This window comes from Vipera berus (genome assembly GCF_964194415.1).
Source record: "Vipera berus genome assembly, chromosome: Z".
In the NCBI taxonomy this organism is placed as follows: domain Eukaryota; kingdom Metazoa; phylum Chordata; class Lepidosauria; order Squamata; family Viperidae; genus Vipera; species Vipera berus.
The window spans coordinates 75,737,115-75,753,279 of NC_138205.1; the positions used below are offsets into that span (position 1 = coordinate 75,737,115).

At 32.9% G+C, this 16,165-nt stretch overlaps 1 protein-coding gene across 3 annotated transcripts in view; it reads left to right on the forward strand.

The window, feature by feature from the left end:
* LRRFIP2 (LRR binding FLII interacting protein 2) overlaps window positions 1–16,165 on the forward strand; it is a 70,880-nt gene that overhangs the window by 32,526 nt on the left and 22,189 nt on the right. Inside the window, exons 12-21 of one of the 3 annotated variants that reach the window (XM_081345358.1) lie at window positions 1,520–1,567; window positions 1,658–1,708; window positions 3,189–3,257; window positions 5,719–5,832; window positions 9,481–9,585; window positions 10,428–10,472; window positions 11,228–11,335; window positions 12,346–12,417; window positions 14,542–14,712; window positions 15,458–15,550. In XM_081345358.1, coding sequence (XP_081201484.1) covers window positions 1,520–1,567; window positions 1,658–1,708; window positions 3,189–3,257; window positions 5,719–5,832; window positions 9,481–9,585; window positions 10,428–10,472; window positions 11,228–11,335; window positions 12,346–12,417; window positions 14,542–14,712; window positions 15,458–15,550 — 876 coding nt within the window. The remainder of the gene's footprint in view (window positions 1–1,519; window positions 1,568–1,657; window positions 1,709–3,188; window positions 3,258–5,718; window positions 5,833–9,480; window positions 9,586–10,427; window positions 10,473–11,227; window positions 11,336–12,345; window positions 12,418–14,541; window positions 14,713–15,457; window positions 15,551–16,165) is intronic. The other 2 variants (XM_081345359.1, XM_081345360.1) reach the window with 2 other exon arrangements.

Genomic DNA, 16,165 nt, shown 5'->3' on the forward strand with positions numbered 1-16,165 from the left:
AATTTCACACATGTGAAATGCTTATCTTGCAGAATACAATATGAATTGGCACATATGGTATTTTTAGACTCTTCAGATAAAAAACTTTTTAGAGTCCTCTAAAAAGGGAAAGTTTGGAAAATTCAGCCTGTGATTAGGAAAAACTAATGGGTAGAAAATCAGAATGAAGATGATTACAAAAACAAATGGAACAATAAAAAGCATTGCTGTCATGGAAGAACAGTGTAAATAACAGAATTATCAGCATCTTGTTTATTAAATAATTCACCTTTAGAATTACTAAAATTTATAAGTACAGACCTCCTCAGAAAGCTTACTTTGCTTGTATGTAGTTATAAAATCTCTGGAGCTGTGAAATTATCCATATTTCTGCTGGCTAATGACTAAGCTTATTAGTGAATCCTCCTTTTTAATGCTATTATTTTCTGTGGTAGAGCATATATTTATAATGTTCTTTAAAAATCTGGAAATACTATTAGCAAATAGTGCATAGAAAATGAACAATTATGAACCTTATTGTAAGCAAATATTGCATATGGGTACTATAATATATTCAAAATTGTTAGAAAAGAATTGCATTACGGATGTTAAGAGGTAGAGATTATATATTTTAAGTGGTTGGTTGCTTGGTTGTCTTTGAAACTGTGCTGTAAGAATGAAAATATGTGGACTAAGCTTTTGTAGTAAATGGTTTTGACTTGGAATTTTAAAATACAACAAATTGCTAGTTTTGCAAGATTCTTAATATTTTGTTGGAAAAATTCTTTGAATAACAAGATGTTAATTTTATCTATAAAAATCAATAAGCACAGTGAATGTGGTTGCTGCAAAATATAAAATATTCTAAGGATTGTTTAAGAGATAGGACACGCTATGTTATAATGATGAACCCTTTTGCTGTTGTTGAGAGCTAAATTACCAGTACAGGTAGTCCTTGACTTATATCCATTTATTTAGTGACTGTTCAAAGTTGCACTATAAAAACTGACTTATGACTGTTTTCCCCACTTATGATCTTTGCAACATCCTCATAGTTGTAATGAAAATTCAGATGCTTGGCAGCTGGCATGTATTTATGCTGCTTCCAGTGTCATGGGATCAGTGATCACCTTTTGCAACGTTTGACCAGCCATCAGTAGAGAAGCCAGATTCATTTAACAACCATGTTACTAAACAATTGCAGTGATTTATTTAAGAACTTTGTCAAGAAAAATCATAAAATGAGAACAAAACTCACTTAACAACCATCTCAGTTAGAAACAGAAATTTTGGGCTCAATTGTGATTGTAATCTGTGTCTGCATGCTGGTAGTGCATAAAAAGACCCCTAAAAGACATTTTTTCTGTTTTTATAAGACCTAAGCTACTTGCCCTTCCCCCTTTCCGTTTCACTGTTCTTAGCTAAATGAAATAAGAGGCATTAGGTTGTATAGCTGTTCATCCATGTTGTATCAGAAAGTACTTACAGATTTATTTTGTACTTTTATATAACAACAAACACTATTTTCTCTGTTCTCTAGGCATCATTATATGATGATGGATTGTATAAATCGTATAGTAATCGTACTGTAAGTTTATAGGAACTTCATTTTACAAGTTTGGCATGTGTATGTGAAAATAAACAGCTGAAAAAATATTTCACAACATTTGTTTTTTAGCCTTCAGAATATAGTTATTCAAGAGCAAGTTCAGCACGAAGTAGTCCAGTGGTGAGATGTCTCTGCATGTCTTAAAGCCTTCTATTTTTATGGATAACTCTGATATTAAATAGATATAGAATATTAATTTGCATTATTTAAGATAATGTAAATGTAGCATTGTTGGCTGTCATTCTGGGAATTTCCACTTCTTCAACTATATACTTTTGGAAGAATAATAATAATTATTTTTAACAAGAAATGTAAACTATAGTTGAAAGAATATAATATTCTAAAATCATTTTAAAAATTTTATATTTAACAAATATTAAAATTTTGCATATTGTATTTGTTCTTTAGCTAATGATAAGCAGAGAGAGTACTTAAGGTTTTCAGTTAAATCTTCCTTTCATTTTCACGTTCTAATTTTATATGCCTATTGTATCAGGAACTGATGTAATACAATTTCCACTATTACTGCATTTAATAAAAGCTCAGTTGTTCACTATCACAGGTTCACATTATGAATATGTGAGCCTTGGTGGAGCAGTGGGCTAATGCCTCCTTAAGTAACACCAGCTGCCTGCAATTAGTGCAGGTTCGCATCCCACCAGGCTCAAGGTTGACTCAGCCTTCCATCCTTCTGAGGTAGGTAAAATGAGGACCCAGATTGTTGGGGGCAATAAGCTGACTTTGTAATAATGCCGCTGGGGGGGGGCGAAAGCCCTAATAAGCAGGCATATACATAGAATGAAGGCTATTGCTAGGCACATTTGATTTGTGCTTAGATTGTAAGCCGCCCTGAGTCTTCGGAGAAGGGCGGGATATAAATGGGATTAAAATAAATAAATAAATATAATTTGATCCTATGATAACAGATAGCTTTCTTTACCCAGGGTCAGAATGGGGAAACTTTGATGATCAAAGATTACATTTCATGTTTTCAGAGGGAGGAAAGTTGTTGTGAATAAGTTCAATGTTGCCAAAATTGCATGTATTTGTTTAGGATGTGGAGCTTGCAAAAATAGATTCAGGGATCCAAAATTGTCCATCTGTCCGTAGAGTATAATAAAGACTTATTTTCTACGTTACTTAAATATTAAGAATGGAAGAGCTGAGAGGTTTTATCTTGCCAGGCAGAATTTAAATATACCAAGTTGGTTGTTGATTATTTGTAATCTCACATAGAGTCACCAAGTTACAAAAAAACAGCTTGAGCATAACTAAGAAAGAAATTTGAAGATGGGACTACGTAGACAACAGTAGTTTAACTGAGCCAAGTATGTCTTCAAATTAGTCAATTATTTTGCATAAATACTAGTTCGAAACACTATTAAGACACTGAAGTGAAATGTTGCAGTTATCTTGACTCTGTGCAGTTTATCTCTCATACTAGAATCCAGCATCACAAAGGTATTTCTTCACAACACTGCACTGGTTTATTTATTATCCAGTTAAGTCCTTAGTGTTGTAGAAAGTTCTTAATATTGATTTATATAAATATGTACTGTGTATAGCAACCTAGTTAATTATTTATTTCCAACTCTTATAGTTTACAGATGATGAATCAGGCAGTATTGCATCCTCTGACCATGCTGTACGAGGTTATAGGGATAGTGTGGTGAGCAATGTTGCATGATTGATATAGGTCTGCTGTATTCTAATTTTGTCAATTCATAACCTGTGAAATTTTACAGATCCTAATCTTGATATGTACAATAGATATTCCTATTTGTATTGAATATACTCATTAGCTTAAAAGTATTTTAGTTTATCACCCCTCAAGGTAGAATTGCACTATTTTTAAAATACTCTTATTTTTTTATCCTTAACATGTTTATTAAATTATCTCCTAGCTTATGTCCTAGCTTAATGTTGACGGTATTATTTTAAGTGTGTAAAATGAGAACAATTAATTACACCTATATAATAAATATAATATAATAAATATAATAAATATCTATTCCAACAAGCCGGCCTGGCCTGATGGATTTGGGCTTTAATAATTTTATTATTATTGTATTCTTACTTTATTTCTCTGTACACCGCCCTGAGTCCTCCGGGAGAAGGGCGGTATATAAAACAAATAAATAAATAAATAAAATAAAAATAAATAAAATGTGTATGCATAAATATTAATATGAAATATGCATAAATATTAATGTGAAATATATTAATATATTTCACATTGCATGTGAAAGGATAAAACAGTAAAGGAAATGAACTTGATTCCTTTAGAATTAACAGCTATACTATTACAACTATAATATTTTCAAACATTAAAAAACCCTCCTTCTCATATTAAAGTACAAGCAATCATATCCAAATTCATTTATATAGATTATGCATTAACATTTATATATTTCTAAACAACAATGTCCATAATATCTAATTTGCAATGCATTGTACATTTATTATCTAATAAACTAATAGATTTAGGATAGGCTTTAGAAGGAATAAGTTGCTTAAAAGCCCTCAGTGTTAGATAAATTCAGTGTAGTTGAGTTCCAAATCTAATAATGTCTACAAAGATATTCTACACCTTACTAAATGGACTATTTCTTTTTTTTTAAAAGTGTCCATTTATTTCACTTTCAAGTAGTTTTTACTAAGTCTTATAAATGCCTAAATGCCTCTTAATGTTTTTTAAAGATTGTGAAATGTAAAGGAGATTCTATTTTTAATAATGAATAACTTCTTTTTAATCACTGAATTACCAGATAATTTCAACACTTTTTATACCTATATATCATGCTAAGCCCAAGAACAGCAATAGCAGTAGCAATTCAGTTCTTTATTTGCTTATATGTAACAGATAGAAACTTGCCAGGCTAAACGTTTATGACTCTGTTTAACAGATATACCCTGGGAGATTCTAGGGAATGGCTGTCCTTACGCTCTTCCTTTGACTCCACCCCCAGGTTGTGTTGTCTCTTTTGTCTCCCCCACCTCCCTTCTCAAATGTGTCCCTCCTTCCTGGGAAACTGCATTTCACTTTGGTCTATCAAATCAGCTCCCCCTCCTGGGTACCCTCTCTTATACCATGATCCAGTATAATGCAGACTTATATTCATTTAAGAGTTCTGCTTTGTACAAGTGTAATGTGCTTCTTTGTAAAATTTAACACTGGCTATTGATTTGTATAAAACAAGAATTTTGTATTTTCCATGGGTAACATGTCTGTTCCTTTGTACTAGAATCCAGTTTTAATCTAGAACAGTTAAAATAATAGTAGATTGTCTTAATGTTTTAATTGAGAATCAAACATTCATTTATTCTAATGACTGAATTTGTAAGTCAACTTTCAATTCTAGATTGTTCAGAATCTAAATTTGGACATAACTTTAAGCATTTTTTCCTAATTGTGAAATAAGAAACAATTATTGTGAGGGATTTTGAAAATGTTTTAGAATACTCTAGGCATGTAATTTATTCCAGTTTAATTAGCCTTGCCTTGTCTTGTTAACAAAAAAATGGACATATTTTTCAGCTTTAATTTTAAAAACGGATCTGAATATGCAGTGTCTTTTGAGTTATTTCCACAGTAAGGGAAGTGTTTTAAAGATCAGTAAAGAAGAGAGTAATCTGTATACTAGCCCTACACTAAGAAAAAATATGACAGAAAATTATGTAATAGGACAGTTATATACAGGAGCATGTTTAGAAATCCGATCACAAAGAAATGATAAAACCAACTAATATTTAGGTAGATTGATATTTTGGATATTTTAACCACATTTTTTTAACAGAATGAGGTTAGAAATATATAATAGCATTATTACTTTACACCTTAAAATTTTGTAAATGTGATTGATTTAAAAAACACTACCAGATTCTGCAATTTTTGTCAGACCTGAGTGGCTTTGAAAATACATAGTTTTGTTGTGAAACTATTAATGGTAGCCTTAACATTTTAAAATCAAGTTTAAGAGAGACCTCATTATTCAAATGAAACTCTCAAAACAATTTTGATTAAGAGAAAAGAATAGCATGAACAAGTTATATATTTTTTTTGTTTCTGATTTTTTTCCTATCATTTTCTTGCCATCTGTTTTGTTTGTTGTTTGTTTTGATTACTGAAGTCAAGTGATTTTCATCATCATGGGGAAACTGCAGCTGATTATTTTAGCCGCACTAATCGTAGGGGAAGCATTGTTTCTGACTTGGATGATGTCAGCATTCCAGACATGAACAATGTGAGTGTGTTTAACCTAAAGTTGATGACTTTGCTGCAAGTTTTTCTTGGTAAATGTGTTAATATTTTTCTATTGTTTGTTAGTTTCATTAATAGCAATGTTAATTTATTATCTTGCATATACGTTTATATTTTTATTTTAAGTTCACTATTATGATTGGAGTCTTGTATTTTATATGATTTTAAAAATTACATTAGGGATTAGGTAAAGTGGATATGATCTAATCATTACTTATTTTTATTTGAGTTAAATATGCATATGGCTCTCTGACATTTACATTAAAATATATTGGTGGTATACCATTTTAATACATTTGATTACATCTCAAATATTTTTACATTTAGGTAAAAAAGTTCTTGAGTTTTTCAAAAATTATAAACTAAATTTACATACATAGCTTCATATTCTGATGGCTATTAGAATGATTTGTGATATTTATTACCTACCTATTATCTATGTATTCATAGTTGGCTGAAATGAATGAATGAAATGTTTTTCACTTCCCTTACCAACTTATGTTAAAGTTCCTGCTACCAAAAAAACCTGGTTTTTTGTATCTCACAGAACTAAAAATAATTAAATTGTTAATCTGATGTCTGCAAACTTGAATTTCTACTTGGCAAATATTATTATATTTGATAACAGACTTTTTCTGAAGGAAGTGCTGCAGGGAGAAAGGTTAAACTGCTGCAGGGAGAAAGGTTAAAGGTCTACATTTAGGCAAGAAAAACCAAATGTACAGGTATAGTAAAGGTGGTACCTTGCTCAATAGTAGTAACTGTGAGAGGTATCTCGGAGTCCTAGTGGACAATCACTTAGATATGAGCCAGCAATGTGCTGCAGCTGCCAAAAAAGCCAACACAGTGTTAGGCTGCATTAACAGAGGAATAGAATCGAGATCACGTGAAGTATTAATACCACTTTACAATGCCTTGCTAAGGCCACACTTGGAATACTGCATCCAGTTTTGGTCACCATGATGTAAAAAAGATGTTGAGACTCTAGAAAGACTGCAGAGAAGAGCAACAAAGATGATTAGAGGTCTGGAGGCTAAAACATGAACGGTTGCTGGAATTGGGTATGTAGTTTAACGAAGAGAAGGATGATGGGGGACATGATAGCAGTGGTCCAATATCTCAGGGGCTGCCACAAAGAAGAGGGAGTCAAGCTATTCCCCAAAGCACCTGAAGGCAGGAGAAGAAGCAACGGATGGAAACTAATCAAGGAGAGAAGCAACCTAGAACTAAGGAGAAACTTCCTGACAGAAAAATTAATCAGTGGAACAGCCTGCCTCCAGAAGCTGTGAATGCTCCAACACTGGAAGTTTTTAAGAAGAGACTGGACAGCCATTTGTCTGAAATGGTATAGGGTTTCCTGCCTGAGCAGGGGGTTGGACTAGATGACTTCCAAGGTCCCTTCCAACTTCTTCATCATCATCATTATTAAATTATATTATAATAAACTTAGAATAAAAGTGGATCTTGAGAAAAATGGATATGGAAAGAAATGAAGTCAAAGTGAATGTAGAATCACTGCAGAAATGTAAAAAGTATCAGACTTGTGTTAAAAAAATATAAATTAGATTACTCTTCCAATTTAATGAATAGAAAGAGGATACAGTGGGCATTATATGGAACAGAGTTAAGTGAAACGTTTGCAAGGAAATAAACAGTCCAGTTACTTTTTGAAAAAGCACTTTGGGGGCAATGACTGAAAATCTCCATAGATATCTTCCCAGTTGGTTGGAATTATCCCCCAAGAAATCAGAGGAAGATCAAGATAAAAAAGAAAAGAACTTTGCAGAATCCAATTTGGGTCATTCACCAGACCAGAGAGTTAGTCTTCTGGGCTTTCAGACTTGTCCTGGAGCCCATTCTCAGAGAATTTCTCTACCAGAATGTGTGCTGGGCTGTTCTATGCATCATATTTATGTGGGTCCTGTTTAGATGTGACTTCCTATTGGTTGATCGGCTCCTGATGAGATCATGGTCTCCTTTGATGTAGTGTCCCTATTTATATCCATCCTTCCTCACTTAGCATACAAAGTAAAAGATAAAAAAACTAAAAGAGTATGACACAGATCAGAACAACCTAACTAGGACACAGATTGTGAAGCTACTTCAGTGGTGCCAACATACCTTCTTCACTTCAAAACGGGAATGTATGAGCAAATAAAAGGGATGCTCATGGTTCCCCAATATCAGGAGTCATTGCAGAAACTGTCTTGCGTGAACTAGAACACTGCATTTCAAAACTACAGATCTAAATTTTGGGGCCACCATATGAATGACACATTGGTCATCAGAAGAAGAAATGCACTGAAAGACTTTCATACCCTACTGAGCTCCATCTTCCCAGACATATAATTTACAATAGAGTAAGAAACAGCTACACAATTATCATTTTTAGATGTGCTTGTCAACAGGCAAGAAGATGGAATCCTAGAAATCACGGTTTATCACACCAATATTCCACACATTGTTGGTTTCACAACAGTGAAACAGTGTAACCACTGTCACACACAAAGAATTGCATCAGAACACTGTGGCAAAATGAGAAGCCACTGTAGTAACTTGCAAGCTAAATAACTGGACAGAAGGTACCTATGTGAACAATTCAGGCAGAATGGGTACCCACAAAATGCCTGTACAACACTTAAGGAACAGAAATGAACAAAGAAGGTATAAGACCAACTATAAGGCACACCTTGCCATACATCAAAAACATTTTGGAAGTAGAAGAATGCAGCTTCTGAAATCTGAAAGTAGGCATTGAACACCTCCTAGAGGCTACCATACAAGGATAAATCATGCATTGCAAAGATTGCTTGGAGGTGGGAGATACTTCTAATGTAATCTACTGATCCCCCCACATGGATTGCCCCTATGACTACTTAGAACAGACAGGGAAGAAGCTAACCACCAGATTGCAAGAACACAAACAAAGCCGTCAGCAAGAAAACCTGAAATCATTGTGTTCTGACCCGGCTTCCCAAACACAACAGACACGACAAATAGTCTCTAACATTCCTTTTATTTCAGAAATGCTAACAGTTTCACACAGCCTCCAAATAACAGAGCTCACTCCCTTTTCCCCCGTAGGGATCTCCCAACACCCAGTGTTACTCTCAGTCTCACCATGTTTGCAACCAAAAGTCCTTCAAGCAAGCTGGCTATTTTACAACATAAGGCACACCCACCCTCAGAAGGCGCTCCGGCTCCTAGCACCACAGGATCTGTGAAAAACTCCAGCAAAATTCCAATTAGAAGTGTCAGGAGTTCCAAATACATGTGCTGACCAGCAGGAAGATGAATAGTTGTCTGCCACACCTATTTGTCTCCTCCCCTGCCTTTTATCCACAACTGAGGGTGGGGCTCCATTAGCAGCAGTGACTCTTGCTCTCAAAAGAAGCAAAAATGATTATGTACTTATGACCACTTGGTTATATAAAAATGAAAATTGAGTATGTCAAGAGAAACAAATATATAGAAAAAAGAGAGAGAAGAAAAATGCATTTGAGGAGAGAAGTTTAAAGAGCCAAGAAATTATACATGGATCTATTTGGAGTGAGGTTGGTTTGAAGCAGTGGTGGGATTTAACCGGTTCGCATTACTTCGCAGAACCGGTAGCTAATTTTTTGTTGCCCAGGCCCAGAATGGACTTCCGGAAGCAGCATCCACACAGAACCAGTTGTTCACATATTTGAATCCCACCAATGGTTTGAAGGATATAAGAATATTGAGCAACAGAGATGTAAGTCAGAAAATTCCCTACTTCAGACAGATTAGGTAGTTTCAAAGTTGTATGATAATTGAATTTCAAATAATTATTCTAAAAAATGGAGAAGTAGAGGCTTCATAACCCCCACCTCTGACCCAATCAATAGTGTAACTACTTATGAAGTCTTTGAATTGAGAGGAATTTGATGATTTACATAAAATATATGTTATGTAAAACATTTCTTGAAAAGCCATATTTCTCTTTTTAAATGCTTTTCTTTTTCTTATGCCTTTAATCTTTTATTCTGTGCTCTTTTTCTATGCTTGAATAATGGTGCTTATCAAGTAAGGGATTGGGAACGATGCTTTTATATTTATGTATAATGAATACAATGAATAACATATGTTTTGGGAATATCCATAGAAATAATTTTAATCTTTTAGCTTTGTGTTCCTTTCTTGGTTTTAATTTTCAAATTTTCATCTGAAGTTTTGATTAAAATTGAGCCCTTATTTATAATAAATAGGTTTGAAGTAATGTATTAAATTCCTAATCAATTTGTACAACTATGAGTTTGTTTTCTGTTTTATTTGTTTTCGGGTGATAGCCATTAATTTTTAAAACTGTTAATACTCTTGCTAAAATTAAAAGGCTACAGGTAAGTAGCTGTAGGATTATAGTTTTAATTTGTTTTGTGACATTTATTTAAAATGAGTTTGATAAAGGCATATATTTAGAGACTGTTGTAAGATAGAAAAAAGGGAAATCAATATGCTAATATTCTGGTTATATGCACATTGATGAAAAATAATCTTTTCAACTCAAATATATAGTTGAAATTAATTTAAAACATTAAATTTTTAAATATTTTTCAGCTTGAAGAGAAGACTGAAAAACCGTATTCTGATTTATACACAAGGGTGAGTTATTGAACAGATTGGTTTTCTAATTATGGGTTTTTCTTAAAAAAAAACCTATAGTACACATGACAGTGTGAGTCAAAATATATATTTCAAGTCTCCAGCATGCAGAAAGGGTGTATCAGCAGTTGTCTTTATTATTTCTTCACAACTTTACAAATAGAGGAATTTACAATATGATGTATGCCACTAAAACTGTGCAAAATATTTTGAAAAATTAATTAGCATAAATTAAACACCTGCCTGAGAAGCACTAAAGTGGCTTCAACCTTTGCAAAATTTGTGCAGCTTTTTCAGAAGCTGTTCCAATTGTGTAGTTTGCATGCCCATGCACAAAAAGCATGTCTGCTTAGGAGTATGATGAACTAGAGCCAGCTTTCAAAACAACCAGATAAGTTATTGAAATAATGAGTCAATTTTAATACTCAAACAGAATTGTTTCATCTGGGCCAATGTACTTTGCGAAATACCTCTTCTGAATACTTTGCACAGCTCCATTTACAACTTTCAATTTTTCCTTAAAAATAAAAAAGTGGAAGTCAGGATGGAAAAAAACACACCATATAGTGGATTGAACAGAGAAGACATGTTTAATATGTCATGATACAATTCAGTAAAATCATTTAACAATAGTCTATATAAGAAAATATTTTTTCAAAATTATAATATTCTTCTTGGATTGATATATTATTTACATATTTAGCTAAGAAAACTATTAAAATATAAAGGAAATTTAAAACAATTGTCCTCTTTAGCCAGCATCTCGCAATTCAGCAACTCCTTTAAGTGGAAATTCTTCTAGACGAGGAAGCGGAGATACAAGCAGCCTAGTTGATCCTGATACCTCATTAAGTGAACTGCGGGTGAGCAATTTTTATTGGTTAACAGTAAAAGAAAACTCTTATACATTTCTATCAATCAAATCTTTATTACAGTCATAGATTAGCATAAGAAGGATAATTGTATATTTGCAATATGGAAGGATGGAAGGAAGGAGAAGAAGAAGAAAGGAAAGAAATTTTTTAGAATTAATTTGGAGGATTAGATTTGAAACATTTATTTCTTAATAAGATAGATTTTCTCCAGTTTTTTTCTTGTACTCTTACTGTAAGAAGAAAGCAGAACATTACGAAAAATGTAATATAGTTTAGCATAGTTCTAAAATTCTATAGTTCTTGATAGTTGTATGCTGTAATTGTTTTAAAATGGGTTGGTTATGTGAGTGACCTCATTTTATAACCTTTTTTCTGCAATTGTTAAGTGAATCCCAAGGTTGTTAAGTGAACCAGTGGTTCCTAATGGGCTCACTTGTACCAAAAACTAGAAATAAGTGCAGAATTTGGCAAAATTGACAAAAAAATGAGGTAATATGACCATGGGATGCTTTAAATGGGCATAAAAGTGGCTGTTGCCAAGCAATTGAAGTTCAGTCATGTCACTGCAGAAGGGGCTCACCCATCAGAACTTTGAATCTGAGTTGTAGTTCCCTGTTTTGGAGTAGTGGCAACTTTGAATGGTTGCTAACCAACCAATCGTAAGACGGCTACCAGTATGTAGAATTCTGCTGTTAAAATATTTTAGTTTGCAAATGTCATTATGCATCTTTTCAGATTTGCATTCAAAACAAGAATGTGAACAGTTTATGTCTGAAATTGATTTTCTCAGAGATTTTGTATTTTAAATGTACTTGAACCTTAAGAAACATAGAGTTAAATATATATCATCTTTAAGTATCAAGGATATATCACTAATTTAATTTAATCTGTAATTTGTTAGGTAAAATATACATCAAATCACATGATTTTAAATCATAGCATTATATAATCAATCTTTATGATGTTCTTATGCAATGGTTCATTCCTATGTCCTGCAGGATATCTATGATCTTAAGGACCAGATACAAGATGTAGAGGGGAGATACATGCAGGGACTTAAAGAACTAAAGGTATTAGGGTTTCTCCCAAGCATGTACTCACTATGGTAATACTTTGGTAATGGCATTTTTACAAATTTCATTAACAGAGCTTTACTAACATACTAATTACTCTTTTTATTAAGTATGTGTCTAACCAGTAATTTGGAGAATGGGTTTTGTACATATAGTTACTAGTATATATTGCCTTTTACTTCAGTAGCGTCAACATATATGTGAAAAGCAGTTTGCTGAATATTTTATTTAGCAAATGTTGTATTAATAGTATGTGCTATCAAGTTGATGTCAATTCTTAGTCACCACATAGATTTTATTCATAATGTTCTATTCCTAAATTCATCCTTCACATCTTCAAATGGTGCATTTATTGCCACTATAATTGTGTCCATCCACCCTGCTCCTATATGTCCTTTTCTTTCCTTCCACCTTTCCCAGCATTAGAGCCTTCTCCAGAGAATTGTCATTGCATAATGTGTCTGAAGTAAGATAATTGAAGTAATATTGTACGTTATACAATATTAAGATTTTTTTTAATTGAATTTATATACCGCCCTTTCCCGTAGGACTCAGGGCGGTTTACAGGGCATAAAAAATGTCAATACAAAAATTAAGAACAATTAAAAAGATTAAACTAAATCCCTGAAAAAATATAAAACATATGAAACCCCAATTAAAACCCCAATTAAAACTCAGCCTGGGCCGGAAAGCTCGAAGAGCCAGGTCTTCAGGTCTCGGCGAAATGATCGAAGGTTGGGGGCAGTCCTAAGCTCCACGGGCAGCTGGTTCCAAAGGGCAGGCGCACCCACTGAGAAGGCCCTCCCCCTGGGTGTTATCTGCCGGCATTCTTTTACCGGCGGCACCCTGAGAAGGCCCTCCCTGTGGGAGCACACAGGACGAAGGGAACTTGATGCCGGCAGCAGGTGTTCCCTCAGATATCCTGGATATTGTATTGTATTGTAAGATATTGTATAATGTAATTTCCTTTCAATAATTTAAATAATATGAAATTTTATGTTCTTTTTACATGAAAACCCACATTGCCAAGTAAAAATATTTTAAGACTAATAATTGGAAAACACTCTTATTAGAGATTGATAGTGAAATTAAAATTAGAATTATGTTCTGAAGTGAAGTAATAAACCACTAGATAATTTTTAATAATGCTTTAAGTCACATGGCGAATGCACAAATACTTAACACTCTTTGATTCAGATTACTACTCATAAGAAGAGCTCTGCTGGTTTTGACCAAGAACCATCTGATTCTAGTATTTTGTTTCTGAAGTGCTCATAAACAAGAGTTGGAGAAATCTTTGTATTAGTGTTGACCTGAAACTAGAATTTGAAACCATATCCCTAAATAGGAGCCGATATTAAATCTTCAGGATAAATTGTCATTGAAGTCCTCTGTTTTTCATGAATTTTTCATCCTCACTTAGAAAGCTCTTTTAAAAATCTGATTCTATAGATTTTATCCCTCAAAATTGTCACTGTATATGAAAGTTGCCCAAGGTACAGTAGTTTTATTAGATATTTAAGCATTTTTTTTCTTTTTAATTTGCAGTATACAAAAGGCAATACCATTTTTTTGGGGGGGTCCATGATTCATTTCTAACCTAGGACTCTCAAACCACTCAGGTATAGGTTTAGTCAATAAGGGGTACTATTATATATATTTGTAAAGCTATATTAACTGTTCAAAAATTCCCCTAATTCCCCTGATAGGAATAAAGTAATTTCTTATTAGAGGAAAGCATAATCTTAGTTATAAATGTGAAACTTGAAGGAATTTAAAGACAGGAATGTGCTATTCTATACTTCAGTTTATGAAAAATTATGCTGTGATTATACAATGATTATACATTAATATAAAAATTACAAGACTTGCTAATTCATTTTGCTATATCAAGCTAACATAACTGTGTTCTAGAACTACTATAAATAACTTGCTTAAATTGTTGCCGTTTGCAAAGAAAATAAAATCAATTCCGTAAATGTTTGTTTGCATGTTCAACTTTCATTGACTTTGCATTTTTAAACAGATTTATCTTAGAGAGATACCACGGTTAAGTATGTAACATTCTGTGTGCTTCTATTTAAATAATGCTTAATAAATAAAGGAATAAAATGTTTCTAGGAGTCACTTGCTGAAGTTGAAGAGAAATACAAGAAAGCCATGGTTTCTAATGCCCAGCTTGATAATGAAAAAAACAATTTAATCTATCAAGTGGATACTCTAAAAGATGTCATTGAGGAAAGAGAAGAGCAATTAGCAGAATACTATAGGGAAAATGAAGAAAAAACTAAGGTACTCAAATTTATAATTTATTATATGCAAAATGTACATTTTAAATAGAATGTTAAAAAAATATCTGTGTTTGTACTTAGGCATATTTGTACTTGAAAATAATGTTGCATATTTTTAGTGAAGACAAAGACCTTACTAAAGTCCATGATGGGTCAAACATGGGAAAATTAATTTGTTCTGGCAGCAATTTGTCCTCCTCCTTTTCTTTTGTTTGACTCTAAGCTACTCTTGTTCTTAGAGATTGGACAACCATTCATCTGAAATGGTATAGGTCTCCTGCCTGAGCAGGAGGTTGGACTGAAAGACCTTCAAGGTCTCTTCCAACTCTGTTATTCCTTGCCCATGATGATTACAGTTCTGCTAAAACAGATTTGAAAAATGTTGTCACATATAGTGGTAAATTGAAAGTCCAGTACTGAGGCAATACTGGTCTAATGTCAAGCATTGGAGACAAGCAGGGAGTCTGTTCAAAATTAGGTCTTGATTACAATATAGTAGAGTGAGATCTACTACTCAAAAATTGTGAAAAATGATTAAGCCAGATTTCATAATTGGGTTCCTTTAACTGAGTAGTTATTATTTCTACCTATATAATAAATACTAAGAGTACCCTCTTACTAGCCCACAGAATCTTGAAATTAGTTTACTTTGTTGTAACAAGCTTCAAAATGTTATTTGAGAGTAGCCAAAGCTACTGAAACAAATTTTATAGTCATCTAATTTCCACTTTTTTTGTTTAATACAGGAATTGGAAAGACAGAAACATATGTGCAGTGTTCTACAGCATAAAGTAAATGAACTCAAGGAAAGCCTTTGCCAAAGAGATGAACTTATAGAGGTATATGGTTATGCTGGAAAATAACTAATAACATTGTGAATGGTAGTAAAATGAAATGTTTGTAATTTATTTCCTTTAACACATACATGTTATACTTAGAGGAAATAATGAAAGATTTTTTTTATGAGGGACTCCAGATAGCAAAAATTCTTGATACAAATTGTGTCTATATGTCTACTTTTGTCCAGAGAGGATTGCAGTGCTTAGATGTTCTATTGATATATCATTTATCTTGCTGCCAAACACTTTTGTTTCTGAGCCAGATTGGTTCTAAATTATTAGATTACTTGTTTTGTTAATGCTAAAGCTACAGAAGCTCACTTAAAGCTTCAATTTCATGATTTTCATTTACTTATTTTAAATCTTTACATGTCATTAAACAATTCCAAAATAGTTTTCAAACAGATTCAATGTTTAAACAATGAAACTAATTGATAAACAAAAACATTATTATAATAAAATGTAAACTAGACATGATTAAATTAACAGTAACATATTAAGAGAGTATATAATTTTTATGACAGTAACATGGCTACCCTAGTTAGTAACTTGGTCCTCACATGAAGCAGTTTTATCTCAGTTTAACTTTGCTCACATGAACATCCTGCTTTAAAA